Source organism: Taeniopygia guttata, chromosome Z (assembly GCF_048771995.1).
Source record: "Taeniopygia guttata chromosome Z, bTaeGut7.mat, whole genome shotgun sequence".
NCBI classification, from domain to species: Eukaryota; Metazoa; Chordata; class Aves; order Passeriformes; family Estrildidae; genus Taeniopygia; species Taeniopygia guttata.
The window spans coordinates 47,522,371-47,539,630 of record NC_133063.1 but is presented as its reverse complement, the minus strand read 5'-3'; the positions used below and the strand labels follow the sequence as shown (position 1 = coordinate 47,539,630).

Genomic DNA, 17,260 nt, shown 5'->3' with positions numbered 1-17,260 from the left:
CCTGAGCAGCAAAGGGCCATCATAATGCCACACTGTGCCCAGGGATATGCACTGGTGCAGCCCAGTGTGTGAAGCACAGAAGCCCTGTGAAGACTGGAGCCCAAACCTAATGACAAACAAACAAAGCTGGCATGCAAGCTCTGAGGTTTTACCACAGTTATCTAACGAAAAAAAAATCTGCAGCATGTCTACACAACATTGAATTTGGAACTGACAGAGACAACAGAAGGAAGAGCTTGCAGTTGTGGCTGATAGCTCTCTGAAATCTTCAGTGGAATGTGTAGTAATAGTGAAAGCAAGGTAGTAAAATGCTGGGGATTGCCAGGAAGGGTGCTGGGAACTGGTCCATAAAATCTAGGCAATCCACACTTTGAGTAACCTCTGGTGGCAGGGTCTGCATCTCCTCAGGACACAGTACAGTTTGAAAAGATACAGAGAGACAACTTGAATGATGGAACCTTGGTGTGCGGACTAGAGGACCTGGCACTCGTTTTCTTTCAGAAAAGAAGGCTGAACAAGGACAGGCTCAAGGCTTACAAAGTCTGAGGTGGTCAGTAAATATCATTGACCAAATCCTGCTCCCTCAGGATGGGGTACCTGGTAAAACGGCTGCTGCTGGAGCCTGGGCAGTGGCTCCCCAGCTTAGACCCACAAGGACAGGCCTATTTTTATGTAGCAAGAGGCCAGGACCACGCCTGGCTTTGCCCTGGAAAGGTCCTTCTCCACCTCTGTAACAATCCTGTGCCGCAGGCTGTCTTGGTTAGCTGTTTATAACTCGTCATCTTGTTGGCAGCTATCTTTGGGGAGGGACAAATTCCTGAGCCGCCCTGTGCCTGCCTGCCTAACGCTGCTGTTAGTATTCTACTAAACAGAGAGCAGAAAAATTATGAAAGCTTGCCATTTTATTTTTGAAGTAAAAATAGAACAACAAAAAACCAAATTGTTTTCAAAGCAAATTCCAAGAGGATAAATCCAAAGCACTGAAAACTGAGCAGCTTGCCCCAGATCCATGGGCTGGGTGGGGAGAGGCACTTCCTGAGACAGAGCAAAAGCAGAGCTGGAAACTTACACTGAAGCTCCCCAGTCCAAAGGTGACAAAAAAACAGGGCAGTTCAAAAAAGGAGCCCAAGTGCCCGTGTGTAAGGAGAGCAAAGAGAAGTAAAAGCTGCAAGGAACACATAGGAAAAGAAAGGCTGTGAGCAACTGAAAAGGAACGCAAGAATAAGAAGTTCCCTTTAAGGCCTTCCCCTTGCTGCTTTTTTTATAAACAGGCTGGCTCACACCCAGGAGCAGGAAATGCAATGCTCCTTCCAACACCACTACAGCCCTGCATATCCAAAGACATCCAGTCCCTTACTGAAGCTGAAAGCCATAGTCTGTTGGACTGCTGACCAGCCGGGCATGGTGTGAGAAGGCATTTCCTTTCAACCTCAAGGAATGTGCTGCTTCCAGATGTCGCTGCACTCCCCCTCCTCTTCCCACGACTCTTGACCTCCACTTTGCTGTCTCTTTTCCATGGCACAGCAGCTTTTGGGGGTTGCAGGGACTCAGGAGAGCCCCTGAGACAGAATCCCAGAGCTCCAACCTCCCATCCATGATGGGGACAGGCCACATGCACGTGTGTGTGAGTCACATAATGAGCTCATGAGCCACAGGCTAAATTGTGAGCCCAGGGGCAGCAAGAAAATACTCAAGCTGAGGCAGCCTAGATAGGTAATGGAGCTCCAGCAAGGGTCTGTCAGAGAGCTGCCAGTGGGAGACAGACCCAGTGGAGATTATATATATCCCAAGAAAGGAAAAATTAACTCAAATCGTTTATTAATGTTTGCTATGACCACTGCAACTGTTTAAACCCACATAGCCCTAGCTAGTGGTGATGAATGTAAGTAGGACAGAAGAGCAGAGACAGAAAGGGCAGCAGACTCAAATTGCTGAAAGAGTTATTTTACTTCCAAATGTGGTTTCCTAACTTTTAAACACACAAACGTTCTTCTGGGGTGTTGAGGAGGGAGTCTGAGAAACTCAGATCCTCACATCAACTGGGCAAGAGGACTTGGACCCTGCTCCCCCCACCCAGCCACTTCTCTGGGAAAGTGCCAGAGAAGCACAGATAGAAAAGAAAAGGGAGACAAGTGAAATGCCAGGAGCTAAGCCAAGGCAGCCCTGGCATAGCAGCCAGTCCCACCATGGACTTACACTGTCCTATCTGTGCCTCAGGCACCCGTTCACGGATCATCCGGCAGGCGTCATACACCATGGTGGAGGGCTCAAACTGCATTGTCTTCACCACATTGCCGATGCTGATCTTCAGCGACAGGGCAACCATGGTGGCGGCTGGGCTGTCCCCACTCCTGCGTCACCTGCCGGAGGAGACAGACAGGTGAGCTCTGACTGCTGACCCCACCACTGTGCAGTGTGCTTGCTCCCTCCTCCTTCCGCAGCACCTGAAAGCCAGGATTCAGCTTCCAGTGGTAAGCAAAGGGCTGCAGCCTGTGCGAGGTCCCCTTCCAGATCCCCTGGTTCCCCTGAGAGGTTTCCTCAGGTCCCCTTCCAGACCCTGGAACCTGAGACCAGCACTGGGACCCCTACCTCCTTGTCCTAAGGTCCTAAAGCAAATTTTACTTGCCTGTGGGAATGACAGCAGCTGGTACCTAACAGAGATACTGCCAGGCAGAGGAAGTGAGCATGAGGGAGCACACTAGATAAGCTGTAAAAGCATGATGGAAGGGGTTATAATTAAACCTGCCATGACACAGAAGCCACAAGAGGAAAACCAAGTTTTGACCCAGAGCTGGCAGCGCCCTGCTCCAGCTATCTGGACCTCTCATGTCACCAGCAGACAGTGCCGAGCTGGCAGCCTGAGCACAGAGGGACAGAAAAGCCTGAAGCTGCACAGGGAGGCAAGATAAGGGCACCAGGCATTGAATTCACACATGAAATGCAATTACCTGGGAAAAGCACCACTCACAACCAAGGTGTCTTCATGAGATCAGGGTCTATGGCAGCAGATACCACACCAGCCCAGACAATGCACAGGAGGGCAAGGGACCACCTGTAACAGGTCTCACTGCATGAGCATACAAGAGCCACACCATGCCATCTGTGAAAGGACTCAAGCAGGGTCCAGCTGGAAGGATCAGCTTCATATAATAGAATCATAGAATCATCAGGGTTGGAAGAGTACCCAGCCTAACCACCCATGTAGCACTACCACATTAACCCCTAAATCACTAGATCATATCACCCAGCACCAGATCCAGATGCCTCTTAAACACCTCCAGGGATGGTGACTCCACCACCTCCCTGAGCAACCTATTCCAATGCTTCATCACCTTAACAGTGATTTTTTTTTTTTTCCCAATGGCTAATCTGTCTCAGCTTAAGGCTATTTCCTCTTGTCCTCTCACTGCAGGCATGGCAGAAGAGACTGGCCCCCATCCCACTACAACCTCCTTTCAGGTAGTTGCAGAGTTCAGGCTTAAAGGATTGCATAGAGCAGCTTCAGAGCAAGCACCCCTCAACAGAGCTCTAGAACACCAGCTTTAATAGCACCTAATGAGAACTGCAATATCTGTATTGTAGAGTAAAAGCTGAAAGAAGAAACAGAAATAAAAGGAGGTCATACATAAATGCCCCACTTGCCTGATGCAGCTTGTAAGAGCCCTTCCCTCCAGATCTACCCACTGTGAAACAGCCTTCAGTGCTTTCCCAGGTTGCCAAATGCCTCGGGGTCCCTCCTAAGTCCTTTGCTCCTGCCCCGCTGCTCCATGCCCTTCTCAGAATTCCCTGTCTCTGTCTAGCCCCAACCCCATGCTCTCCAGCAGTGATAGGCCTTTTCCCCTCCGTGAGAGCCTGCTCATGCAGAGCAAGTCCCCTGTTCTGCTGACCCAGGTTGCCTTGTCCTTAAACTCCAGTGATGGGAGGATGCAAGAGCACTGGTGGGATGCACATCTGCTTATTCTCTCTTAGATTCATTTGCTCCTACCAGACTTCCTATTATGGCTGTCAGGGAAAGCTGATCTTGCATCCTCAGCCTGGCCTGGGAAGGTTCTTGGGCAAAATGTGCTGGCAGCCTTCCTAGCAGTGCAGCAGCACTTGGTGACTGTGTGCATCCCTGCCCGCTGCTGCCAGCTCCAGTCCCCCTGGGAGGGGTACACCAGCAGCAGTCTTCTCTCACAGACCTGAGCAGCCTAGGGGCAGGATCCGTGCCCAGTTTTGGCCAGGAGCAAGTCAGAGGGCAAGGAGCCCTGCTCCTGCAGAGCCATAAAGCCACGCTGGTGGTGCAGGGTGGGAGACAGGGACCAAGGAGTGTGCCGCCTCCGCCAGCACATGGAGCGGCTCCAGCTCTGCATTCCTGAGCCGTTCTGCAATGTTTCCGCGGAGGCCCGTGGCCCCCACTGTCTCCGCTGCTGAGGAAAGAAATGCACTTCAGCTCTGGAGCGAGGGAGCCCATCGGCAGAGGGAAGGATGTGGCACAGGCACCCGCCCGTGCCATTGCCATCTATCCGGAAACACTAGCAAAGCCGTGGAGTTGAACAAACAAGGAACACCCTGTCATGGAAAGGGTTTTCCAAGTATTTTATATGCAGGGCGGGCTGCATATAAAGTTGGCCTGCGGTCACCAGGCCAACTTCTCTACATCTAAAAATATTCTCAAGTTGAGCATAAAGCTGCTTTCCATCCCTCTGCAGGAAAAGGAGAATATGCCACTGAGAAGACAAGGTCAGAGACCATGGAGGAAGGAGTGCAGGATGTCGGACAGTAGAGAGGAACTGAGAGGAGCCAGGACATCTGCCACTATTCTGCACCCTCCTCTTGCCCTCACAAAGCCACCCAAACTAGGCACTGCACCAGAGGCACCCCTTAGCACACTCTTCACAGAAGTCACTGTGCTTCCCAAGACCCCACAAGAAGATGACTGCTTATGCCTTCCCACTCCCAAACACTTAAAAAAATTAGAGCTCAGCAGGGAAGTTGCTGATGACATCAAGGAAAACCTCAGAGAAAAGGGAGACGGTTCACTTCAATTTCCATATTCTATGGAAAAAGTTAAGGCTCTAGCAGCTGAACTTTGCTGACAGCGGTGTCTAGAGCAGGAACATTCTCTGCTGCAAAAGGACACCTCCTCAAACTGGGGTGAGATTTGTCAGCAAAGCGCGGCAACTAATCACACAAGGTTTGCAAATCCACTGCCTGATGTGAGGGCATCAATGCAGGGCTCAGCCCCTACAGATGTTTCCCCTCCACGAACCATGTGGAGAGAGGAAAGCTGGACTAGATGTAACAAATGAGACAGCGTGGGAGCCTGGCACTGCAAACCAGAGTAAAAAGGACAGCGAAACTCAAGCTGTCCCCCTAGAAAGAAGAAAAACAAAAAAATCCAAACAAACCAAATCTCGATGAACACACACCAAATTTTTGCTGGCTCATCTCCAGAGAAAGCAAACCCATTCTCAGTCAAACCTATTCTCAATCATGTTGTCATTATGCAAAGTCAGATAAGGCACCAGAGCAGCCGGATTAACACACTTCTGCATTTTATAGCAAGTTGTGTGCAAGCCTTTTTGAACCACAGGCACGTTTTTGAGCCAATCCCAAAATGCTGAGGGGGAGGGGTTAACCTTGGTGGGGTCCCACCACTTCCCCCAGGAGCTGCTGAGGCTTCCTCCATCTCACCCCACGCAAGGCGAGCAAAACCAAGACAGCGGTGGAGGCCTCCAGGCTCTGCCTCAGGACAGGGTCAGTGCAGGCAGGGCTGTGGGCAGACAGGACATGTGTGGCCCAAAGAACCACCGTGTCATTGCTGGGGACCACTGACAGTGAGTTTTTGGTCACGCGATGGAATTACTGTATTTCTGTTGGACGAGTTCACTGCTGCAGTAACAGTTATATTGGAAGGGTTTGTGTCTTAAAAGACAAAAAAAATTAAGCAAAATTCAACTGTGGACAGCTGGAACACTTGTGATGAGTTTCCAGAACAAGCTGCAAATCTTCAGATGCAACAGTTCTGCCATTTTTATTACGTTCTCTCTTAAGGGATACTCTGAAAGAGGTTTTGGAATGGGGTTTGGTTTTTCCATCTTCTTTTATGGTAATACCAAATTTCACCTGGGAAAGGCCCCACTGCAGATCACCTCTGGACTAGGAGCTGGCTGCAGGAAGCTTCATCAGCTGCAAACCATCCCAGGGCTTTCCACAGGCACAGCCCAGTCAGTACAGCCACTGGCACAGCTAGGAAGATATCAGGCCACCAAAACGCAGTGTCTGCAGCAGTGGCTTGGCCAGCATGTAAACATCTGCACACCATCAACACCAAAAATTAAGCTGGTAAGAAGCCAGACTAGGCTCTAGCTGAGTTTTCCTGTGTTCTCCGGTGCAGGACCAGTACACACAGCCACAGCAGGCAGAGGTAGACAGAGCTCAGCCCTGCACCAATGGGAAGGCTGAGCCAGCAGCCCCAGCTGGTTTAGTGTCACACGCTGCTGAGACTGTTCAACCCAGTTCCTCTTTCCCAGCTGCATGTCCACGTCAGATGGGAGGACATTTCTTCCAGCTGAGGCTGAGCTTGCTCCTGGGGAGCATGAGTGGCTGTCAAGGCCAGACACTGCACCCCCGTGACCACTCTGCTGTTAGCCATGGCTAGGACAGGCGCATCCTCTCACTCCTGCAGGGAGGGCAGCACTGCTCTGCATGGGAAATGGGCAGGGGCCAGACAGCTGGGCTGGAGGATCCCAGCCACAGCCTGCCTGCCTGCCTCCTCACATGCACTGAGCTGAAGCAGGTCCAGCTATTGTCTGCCAACGTTTCGCACACATCTCACATCCTGTCTGCTCCTGCTGGGCATCCCTTGACCTCCAAAGGAATGGAGCACAAATCATGGCACCTCTAGACTGCCCATGATGAAGGCAGGCATGCGGACTGGTGGGACCCTAGCTGCAGCCTCTCCTGCATCCTTAGCAAGCTGGCCCTCTAGCACGGGACCCCAAGAGCAGGAGTTGAGTTGCAGTGGATGCTGTTATGACCTCTGGAAAGCACCGAGTGCCCTGATCCAAGCATCCATGCTTCCCACAACAAGCAACTTGCCCAGCACTGTGCTGCTGGACAGGCAGAAAGGTGAAAGAAAGAAGAGAGCATGGCTGCATTTTTGGGTCATTTTCTGGTCAGCAGCCAGGAAAGCTCAGTTCTGAAAACAACGGCACTCCACAGGACCCTTTTCCCTTTTCCTCAGCCTTCCCACTCCCCTTTCCCTAAATCTAATAGGATATGTCACTTTGGGAAGCATCAGATTTCTGCCACTGCCATTCAGCAAGGAAACCAAGTGCTGGGGTAGTACTTCCCATGCACCATCACAGATTCACTTAGCACTTGGGCGGTTTCACCCTATGATCTAGGGAGAGGCAGGTGGTCTGGACCTTTTATTGGGCAACTCACAGGTTTTGCAAAACTAAAGATCCCAAAAATATGCGCCCTTCCCTTCTCAGCAGCAAGGCAGAGAGAGAGAAGGGAGTAAACAATTATCGCTACCAAATATGGGTCTAACAGGCAGCGATGAAGCCACGGCAAAAGCATGTAGACATCCTGCCGGCAGATTCAAAGGGATGGGGAGCTTGCAGGGGCTCGGGCAGGATCCGGCAGGGAACAGGCAGAGAATGGGGCAGCGTTTCTCCCTGCTTGGTTAGTTGTTTCGGCCGGGATATGGTGGGGACCTAAGCCTTCCCCGATTGGGGCCAGTCCCACCCTGCACGGGAACCACCCCAGCGCCCCATCCTGGGGCCTATAGCCAGCTGTATGTCCTAGTGAGAACTATTAGGGTGACCTCCCTGGCTTCGGTGTGGTCACGGGAAGCCCTGGTGTCCCCACCCAAAACCACGCAGCAGGACACGGACACCCTCGCCACGCGCTCTTCCCCACGTCCCCGGCAGGGTGGGCGGGATGCCCCGGGAAAAGCTGCGCCTGGCCTACGCGGACTGTTGGCCACGGCCAGGCTTGTCCAGCTCGGTCCCCAGAGACCCCCGAGGTGGGGATGCTGGCCCGGGCCTCGCCACGGTGGACTCCAGGCCAGAGCCTGCTGAAGCAGGGCAAGTACAAGGCCGGGATAACGTGGCCAGGGATAACGTGGCCGCGCCAGCCCGTGCTGCCCTGGAGCCTCCGGTGGGTGTCGGTGCTCTGGTGGCGCCGGTCCCAGGGGCGATCTGGGCATGCCCCGAAGTCTGAGCGAACCCCGGAAGCCCTCGGGTCACCGCAGCCCCACGGACAAGCCCCGGTTGGAGCAGGGAAACCCCGGTAACCGGAAAGCTGCTTCCTCCCTACCTCCCCGCCATTTATCGGGGGGGTGCAGGGCAGGGTCCCCAGGACATCCGTTTCCGGCAGCCCCCCGAGACTCAGGGCCCAACCGGTCCGCAGGACCCCACTCCGCAGCCCCCAGTCCCCGGTTACCGGGACACCGTGTGTCCTCCGTCCCCCGTCCCCGTACCTTAGCGCGGGCAGGAGCAGCACGGCGGCCCCGCGTCGCTGAGGGGAGCTGAGCGGGCGGCACCGCCCGCTTCCCGCCCCCCCCAACCCGCCACGCGCATGCGCCAGAACGCGGCGCTGCGCCGCACGGTGCCCCGGCGCTGCGCTCCATCCGGACACCGCGCCACGGGCAATCCGCTCCCACGGACAGCGCTGCTCTGTACCCACACGACTCGGCCCGACGCCCCGGGGCTGGTCACGGTTCCGTGCCCGCGCAGCGTGGCCATGCTCCACCTGCTGCTCACATCGCACCCCCGGACGCCTGCCCGCCTGTCCCGGGACACCTCCGGGGCCCCGCATGACCCCGGACCCACCGCCCTCTCCTCAACCCGTCTCCCCCATTCCCGCCTCTCCCCTCTTTTCACCGCCCGCGCGCGCTCCCGCCGCCCACGCGCCCCCCTCCTCCCAACCAATAGGCGAGCGGGGCGTCAGCGCGGGAGGAGCAGGGGCGGCCCGCGCGGGGCCCGCCGGGACCCTGGGTGGCGTCACCGTGGTGCGTTGGGAGCGGCGAGGCGGAGGTGAGGGGCCCCAGGGTGCCGGGTTCGACCGGGGGTCGGGGCTCCGCTGCTGGGAGGTCCAGGCGGTCCGGGGATCCGGGGTCCGGCCCACAGCCGGGGCTGAGACAGGCTGCTTGGTTCTCCTCGGGTGGATGTCACCGCCCCTGCGCTCTGGTCGCCCTTCTTCTGCCGCACCTGCTCCTCCTGTTCCCGTCCTGCCCGTGCTACCTGCCCGGCGCACGCTCCCTGGGGGAAACCGCTCCGAGTCCGTGGAAGCCATGGGCCCTGACATTGCCCGGATTTGCCCACCTCCTCTTCCTCTCGTTGCTGAACTTTCTGCTGACAGCTCTCCCCTTAGCTGGCGCAGCAGTCCTGACTGGGGACTGCCCTGGCCCTCTGGTTTTGGGTGGGGTTTCAGGTGATTTTGGTGGTATTCTATTTTTTCTGGGGTTTTGTTTTGTTTTGTTTTTTTCAGACCGTGGCACTTGACAGCTAGATGTGAAAGCTTAGCAGTGCTGATGGAGAGGTGCTATGGCTGCCTGTGCTCTGACAGCCTGAGTGGTGCCTTGGCTCAGGCATCGCCCACAAGCCGGCCGGGTTGATCCCGCCGAGAGCCATGCAAGGCCGCATCTCCTCAGGGACCGAGGCTCCTGGGCCATGCCTTGTCAGGACATAACAGCAGCAGCCCGAGCTGGGACCAGACGAAGCTAAAGCTGCCACAGCCACGCAGGTGCACAAGCCCCAGGGCAGTGTTTGGCTGCAGGTCCCTCACTCTGCCCTCCCAGTACCTGTGGCCGCCTCCAGCCGCTGAGCTCTGCTGCTCTCAGCTGCTGGGCCCTGACGTCCCTGGCAGCAGGGTCAGCTCTCCAGGGTACTCCTCAGGGCAGAGAGAATCTTTACCAGTGTCTGATCTCTACAATAAGGTAAGGAGCATTTTACTTTCAGCCTAAAGGTATATTGTGTGCTAGTGACCTTTATATATATCCATCTATTTATTTGTTTCATCCACTTATTTATTACAAGTGTGTTAAATAGTACAGTGTTTGACAGCTGTCTGAATTGCTAAGTCATCATCTAGGTCTGTCAAATCACTTATTAATTACCTTTCAATGATCACTTAATCACCATTTGATTGCCATTTCGTTTTTGTTCAGTCATCGATTACTTAGAATTTGATCATGATTTAATCATTAACAGAATCCCTTTGGTTAAAACCTCAGCAATGACTGTTCTTAATTTTCCTGGCACAGGAAGCTCTCCCTGCTCACTGCATACCAAGGGGTATGGCACCTTCAGGCTTCTGTGGAACAGCAGAATCTTGCCTGCTCTCCACACCATTAAGTCTGGGATTGTTTCACTTTTCCTGTCCTTTCTGCAGCTTTTATGCTCTGGGTGGAGCATGGCTCCTGTGGCTGGGTCCAAATAACCTTGTATTGTTGTCACCAGTGGTTATATAATGGCAGAAGGAGATGTTACCTGGTTGGAAAAGTACTTGTGAACTGGCCATTCCTGCTGTTGACATTGCATGGGGATACTTTGTAGGGTCTGAGAGACACCTTAAAGCAAGGCTGGTGTCTCCTGTTGTGCCTGTGCTCACTTTGGGTGCCCTGCTCAGATGTCATGCCCAGAGGAACTGGATGCCCTGGCAGATGTGGATCTGCTCGACTTTCTTCTGAAGGAGGATGCTCCCTGCCCTGAAGTCCCAGAGGAGCAGAATGGTCTGCTGGAAGACTGGGGCCTGCCAATGCCTGAGGTGAGTTCTCTGTAAGGAATTGCTGCTGAGCTGAGGTTTAGGAGGTTTGTCTCCCTGCTGAGTAAAAGCTGTTCCTCTGCAGCTCCTGGACAATGAGATGGATGACTTCATCAGCTCACTGCTGAGCCCCTTAGAAGATGAACCAGACAGGCTCAGTTATTTGCCTGCCAACAATGACAGCAGCACTTCTGAGGATCAGCTTCTGTCCCGTTGCCTCAATAGCAATTTTGCCAGCCGAGACATTGTGCAGGTTGATCATAACTACTCCCTTCATCAAGACTGGCCTACACTGGAAAGTGTGAGGTCTGACATGGCAGAAGGAGATGTTACCATTGAGCTAGGTGAGTGATGTGTATGGACTCTTTGTGCCCTGGCTGCAGGCAGAAAAGAGAAAAGTAGTCCCGTACTGGTTTGTTTTGGTGGGTGTCAGGCAAAGATGGAGAGAGCCAAGATTAAAGGCTTTCTGCTGTTATAAAATTGCTATTTCATGCCACTCAAAACTGGCTGGTCAGGTGCTGCCTCAGTGAGGCCCAGCATTTGACTCGTCTTTCCTTCCCCAGGGGCATGGGTGGGTTTGGAAAGCACAAGCGAGGCACTGGAACAGAGCACCAGTTTCCCCATTGCTGTTGCTGTGGAAGATGAACCCCAGCTTGTGCCTGGAGCCATTGTACAGGTACTGACTCCCATGCCTGTGGACCCCAGCCTTTGCTTCTCACATTTCTCCTTCTCTTCTTGGCTCCTGTGAGGGGTATCTCTGAGCGAAAACATGACATTAATTTGGAAGAGCTGATTCCAGTTCTTTGTGTTTGCTATGTGCCCTTGCTGGCCCAGGATGGACTCCCTGTAGTATGCATTCTCAGTAGGCTTATTTTTGCTGTTTTCTAGTCTGACTTCCCAGAGCTGGTCCTGACAGAGGAGGAGAAGCAGCTCCTGGAGAAAGAAGGTGTTACATTACCAACCTGTCTGCCACTGACCAAAGTGAGTCCTCACTAGAACCATACAGACCACTCTAATGTATCAGGTATTGTAGGGGTTTGAAACTGCAGGACAGTGCCTTAATGAGAATATGTTGTCCAGATGCTGCATTCCAGGCAGTGTTTGTCTGGGCTTAGTGTCCTTTTCCTTCTTTCGAGTCCAGGACATCGTCCATGTGCACAGCAGCTTCTGGCTGCTGTCAGTCTCCAGACTCGTGGCTGTTCGCAGGAGGCATTTACACCACAAGTGCCTGCAGCTATTTTTTCCTGCTTGCCTAGTGGCTTGTGGTCTGTGTGCTTTTCATTTTCCTTAGGTATACCTTACTTTTGCTGAGTCATGGAAGCTGCTGGCTGCACCAGCAAGGCCAGGGTTTGCCTTGCAGTTTATTCACTGGTGTGAGAAGGACAGAGGACACAAACACTAGGGCTGGGGACTGATACATGAGCGCAGTCTGAGGGGGTGGGATTGCCAGCACCCTGGGATTGCTGTTAATGAGATGATCCTTGCAGGCTGAGGAGCGAGTTCTGAGGAAAGTGCGTCGTAAGATTCGGAACAAGCAGGCAGCTCAGGATAGTCGTCGCCGGAGGAAGATCTATGTAGATGGCCTAGAAAACAGGTATGGTCACACAGCAGTGTCATAAGGGATCCTTGGCAGAATGATGATGGCCCTTAATTGTCATTTCAATCATAACTTCATTTTCCTATCATGTTATGATGAGTATAGCAGAGGATTTGTGATTAGAGTGGCACAGTTTTTCTACAAGCAGAATCAATGTAGTACACTCTATAAGCAGTGTAATACAGGATCTATTACGAAACTTAACAATTTCTAATCACCTGCATTCTAATACATCTTAAGTTACAATTTCTAGTCACCTGGGCCCTCTGCAGATTGGATCAGATCTTAATAGTTGGTTCTGTGTATTAATATAATGCTCATAACATAGATTCAAAAATGATACAAATAATTCAAGTCTCTCCCTCAGTTGTGGGAGGAAGCAGGCAATGGTAGATGTGTCCCTGAGCAGAGGGGTCCTGAGCTGTCCAGCAGAAATTTTACTCCTAAGGTGCCCTTAGGACTTTCTAATTGTTTGATTTTGTAGACAGTGTGCTCTGTGTTGTTGTACTTCCCTGCTCTGTGACAGGGCTGTCAGCAACACAGAGCTGGCTCTGTGCCGGTGACCTTCAAGACTGGTAAGGGGAAAGCCTGGTTCCCAGGGGCTTTCAGGCTGGCAGAGAGAGGAAAAAATCTGTTTGTTTTGGTACTTGGTGCACAGGACCTTCAGTGGCAGATTACAAGGGGAAGGGAATGAATACGTGACTTGGTGGGTCACAGAACTGCTGCTCCTCTCATGCATGGCCTTAGTTGTACTGACCACAGTGCCAGGTCCAGGATCAGGGGGTGCCTGTCACAAGCTGCTGTGCTGTTCAGTTGCTGGGCTCCTGTCACCCTGAGCAAAAAGTGAGGCTGGCCCTGTGGGGCAAGAGCTTCCTGCAGAGGGTTCAGAACACCAGGGTGAAGCCTGTCTGGTGCTCTTGTGCCTGGAGATGGTCCAGAGCTTGCTCTGGTCAAGCCCAGTAGCTGACCTGCCAGGACAAATGTGTTTTCCAGATCAGGCTAGTTAGTAATACAGCCTGATGTCATGGATATGCAGGGCTGGTGTGCCGCTAGGAGTGGGCATCCATAGGGGTTAATCAACTGCTTCTCTGCAGGACTGGCAGGGCTTTGTTCCTCCCCATATATGGTGTGAGGTGGTGCTCTCTGGGCTTTGCTGCACATGATACTAGGTGGACCCCAGGACCAATTCTGTCTGCCCCAGCCACCCAGATGTGGTGACTGATGCAAAGTCTCCACTGCTGACCAACAAAATCTCTCTGTTTTTCCCCCTTGCCTCATCTTTCCTGGGAAGGGTGGCAGCCTGCACAGCTGAAAACCATGAACTGGAGAAGAAGGTGCAGCAACTGCAGAAACAGAACATGTGAGTTTGTCGTGTTGGGTTTGGCAGGAGAAGTGGTGGGGAAGGCTGTTCCTGTTCTCACAACTGCGGCCTGTCCCTGGCTGCAGAGGGTGGAAGGAAGCAGCTGTAGGTCCTCCTGCTGTGGTAACCTGCATTTCCTGCTCTACTGCAGGTCACTGCTCAGGCAGTTGCAGAAATTGCAGGCCTTTGTGAGACGGTCCACCCCCAAATCTACCAGAAGAAAAACATGCACCATGGTAAGTGGCTTCAGCCCCTTACCCCTAGCCTGTCTGTGGAGGTCTCTGCTGTCCTCAGAAGTTTGGGAGAGAGGCATTTGTTGCATTTAGTGATGCCTGTCAATTTCTTTTACTGATATTGTGCTAATATTTCTGTTTCCAGATTGTGGTTCTGTCTTTCTGCCTTGTTCTGTCTCCCAGCATCCGCTTACCTGGGAGTGTGGAGCCACAGCAGGAGCTCAAGGGTGAGTGCCCAGCTTATGGCTGGGATGCCCAGGCTGGGGCTGAGGTGTGGCTCCAGGTGAAGTGCTGCCCTTCAGAGCACAGCACAGCCTGAGACATCCTGAACTCTGGGGTGCTTCTAACTCAGCATCCCCTTGCCTGGGGTGACCACTAGGTTTGTCTTGCTGTCTTGCCCAGCTCTGGACTCTTCCTCAGCCCTGTTGCAGAGGCCTCCCTGAAAGCAGGGCCCTGTGCCAGGGGCGGTGCAAGGACAGGAGAGTTCCGGTCCCTCTTGGAGCACAAACTGTGCTTGGGTCTGGCAGCTGTGCAGCATCCTCTCTCCGCCTCCCCTGGGAAGAGGAAGTCCTGGTTAAACAGTTTGTCCTCTCTCCTGGGCTCTGTGGTGGCTCCATGCTCAGCACAGGAGGGTGGGAGGCTGGAAATGACAGGGTTGGCTCTACCTCTCTTACAGTGCTGTCACGGCAGATCCGCGAGTTTCCAAACCAGGGAGCACCTGATGTGCAGCACGACACTGAGCTGGAGGGCTTCAGCCCAGAGCCTGGAGACCCCTTGCTGTTGGGCAACCTCAGTCAGTCACGGGAAGAGGGGCAGAGTCCACTTAACTCCAGTCCCAGATCTTTCAACAGCAACTCATCCTCTGACCCTCCAGCAGCAGCAAGCTCCAAGCCGGGCCTGTCCCAGAGTGACCCTTTGCCAGCAGCAGTGCTGGGGCCGTGGAAATCCAAGGGTCAGGAATGGGTAGAACACCCTGACAGAGTTCTCATCCAGCAGCACCATGCCAATGAGATGTGACCAGTGCTGCATCCTGCTCCTTGGGATGATACTGGCCATCCCGTGGAGCAGGGACAGAGCTGCACTAACAGATTATCTATCCAAGCAGTTCTTTCTGAATACTCTCCTCATTGCCAGCAACACAGAGGAGGAATCAATCTGACATTTTTTATCAGACTCCATCTGAGATGGGACAGGAAATTCTGAGAACTTCAGTATGGCTGCTGATGTGGCTTGCAGCCCAGGGTGCACCCAGTGGCTTGTGGGGATGGGCTGTGGCAGGGAGGGTGGATGCAGTTGGACTGAGGTGCCACTACTTGGTCTGACTGGATGCAGCTGGCTTCTTCACTGCCCAGCTGGAGATGAACAGGCACTTCTTAGTCTGTGTTGTGGCCCCAAACATATGTTCCATGTCACTGCCCCTTAATTCTGCAGTGCTGCCTGATATTTAGGTGTAAGGCAGCAATTTGACCTTCAGTGCTCTCACAGGAGTAGTCCTGCCTGCTTCTGCGACAGACCTGGCATGTCACCTGTTCCCGTGGCCATGGCCACAGCTCCCAGCCTGGCTAGAAAAGATAATGTGGAGTGCTTCCTGAGCCATGTGTGCTGTTTGCCTACTGTAAGGGCTGAGCCTTTCATCTCCTGCAAGTTTTTGGGCTTCAGGGAACAGGCATGCCTTGAACCAGACTGCTGAGGCGGCATGTTCAGAGAGCAGCAGAGCTGCTTGCTCTTCTGAAGGCTTTCCTGGCCACAGGACAATTTCAAAGCCGTGTCCTTGTGTGCCCAAGCTTTGCTGTGCTAGCTGGTGATGCAGTCAATGGTTCTGGGCTGAACAGAAGCACTTTGAGCTGGTGAGCAATGCCGGAGTGGAGCTTAGTGGTACCTTTAGAGATCTCCTTGTCCTACTGCAGGATATTCCATAGAGTCATAAAGCATGGTTTGGATTGGAAGGGGCCTTTAAAGGTCACTAGTCCAGTTCTCCTTGCAATGAGTACGGGTAGCTTCAAATTGAATCAGAATAATAATGAATAGCTTCCTTATTAATAGAGTCTAAATAAATATTGATGGTGTGTGTCCTCTCTGGTTGTTTTGGTGAGGTGCTGGGCTGTACCTGGGGCTGGGAGCCTTGTGGGAGAAACCCAGGGTAGGCTCAGGGGCAAACCCTCTCAGATTGATGCAGGGGACGTCCGTGTGGCTGTGGCTCGGCTGAGGGGCTTGTTGAGGCACGGTGTGGGTTTGCAGAGATGCTGCTTTACTCTCACTTTGCTTCAAGGGTGCAAAAGCACTCTTAGAGAAAGGCGCATGTGGTGAGCACCCACCACAAACACACAAGCCCCCAGCACTGCGGAAGTGAGCAGCTTCCCCCGGAGGAAGCGCAAGGAGCTGGTGTCAGCCCCCACCGCTGCTTTCGTAATGGGAGCTGCACAATCGCAGGAAGTGGAGCAGAGCCAGGGTCCTGCAACAGCACCGGGTGGGCCTTGCCTGCTGTGGGCTTGCTAAATTCAGGATTGTCCCTGGGTCTGGTTAGGGTCACTGGGTTCACAGGAAGCACTGGCAGACCCTGACTGGGCAGACCCTGCAGAGCCCAGTGTAGGATTTGGGAGCACAGGAGCTCAGCAAGGCAGTGGGTGCAGGAAGCTTCCCATTTGCATCCCACCCAGGGAGGAAAAGCAGACAAGATATGAGAACGTTTTGTCCAGAGTGGAGGCAGCCAAGGAGAGGCTCACCCAGGGCCTCTACCTCAGGGCAGGTAGCAGCATGTTCCCAACAGGGCTGGGTCACAGCTCTACCATGGCCAGGACCGACAGCCCTTGAGCATCGCCAGGAAACCACTGGAACTTTTTTCCCAGGAGGTGTGCATGGCATCAGGAAGGTCTAGGACCCCATCTACACTTCGGTTTAATTTTCTACAGTTTGAGGGCAGGGTGTGTAATGCCCCTCGGCACTTTAGTTTCAATTTTTTTGCAAGTTCAAAGCCAAGGTACGTAATGTCCTGTTCCCAGCCTACTTTCATTTTTGCAGTTCAAAGTTGGTATGTGTAATGGCCTGTTCCCCCTTTAGTTTCATTTTTTGCAGTTCAAGGCCAGAGTGTGTAGTGTTACAGATGTTACACCGTGTCCCTGACCCAACACTAAACAATATCGAATGAGCCATCTGAAGTTAAATATGGTGGTGCTGCCAGCCAAGCTGGGAGCAGCCACGTGAGCTGGTGTTTGCCTGGGTGTGATGGGGTCAGTATTGCTCTTTGTCGCGGTCTGGCTTTCTTGGCCAGGTGTCAGGAAGGGAGATAACTGTGGGAGAGGAGGCTGGAAGCCA

General features: G+C 53.2%; 2 protein-coding genes across 6 annotated transcripts in view; one reads left to right on the top strand and one right to left on the bottom strand.

Moving 5' to 3' along the window:
- The window catches only part of TLN1 (talin 1), a 35,844-nt gene extending 27,252 nt beyond the window's left edge, over window positions 1-8,592 (bottom strand). For 2 of the 4 annotated variants that reach the window (XM_072922653.1, XM_012577598.5), the window contains exons 1-2: window positions 8,474-8,592; window positions 2,197-2,360 (exon numbers count right to left, since the gene is read on the bottom strand). In XM_072922653.1, the coding sequence (XP_072778754.1) occupies window positions 2,197-2,326 (130 nt within the window). In that variant the 5' untranslated portion in view covers window positions 2,327-2,360; window positions 8,474-8,592. Of the gene's footprint in view, window positions 1-2,196; window positions 2,361-2,444; window positions 2,631-8,473 lie in introns of those variants that run through there. The other 2 variants (XM_072922655.1, XM_072922654.1) reach the window with 2 other exon arrangements.
- Window positions 8,593-8,905: 313 nt separating this feature from the next.
- Window positions 8,906-16,023, top strand: CREB3 (cAMP responsive element binding protein 3). Of its 2 annotated transcripts, none has more exons than XM_002190987.7 (11): window positions 8,906-9,029; window positions 9,484-9,931; window positions 10,624-10,761; window positions 10,844-11,102; window positions 11,322-11,434; window positions 11,647-11,739; window positions 12,246-12,352; window positions 13,647-13,715; window positions 13,867-13,951; window positions 14,094-14,175; window positions 14,625-16,023. In XM_002190987.7, exons 3-11 carry the CDS (start codon window positions 10,624-10,626, stop codon window positions 14,963-14,965), a joined length of 1,287 nt encoding a protein of 428 aa, XP_002191023.5. In that variant the 5' UTR covers window positions 8,906-9,029; window positions 9,484-9,931; the 3' UTR covers window positions 14,966-16,023. The 2 variants fall into 2 exon arrangements, with proteins under 2 accessions (XP_002191023.5, XP_041567285.2); XM_041711351.2 differs by having other exon boundaries at window positions 10,551-10,761.
- Window positions 16,024-17,260: the final 1,237 nt, after the last annotated feature.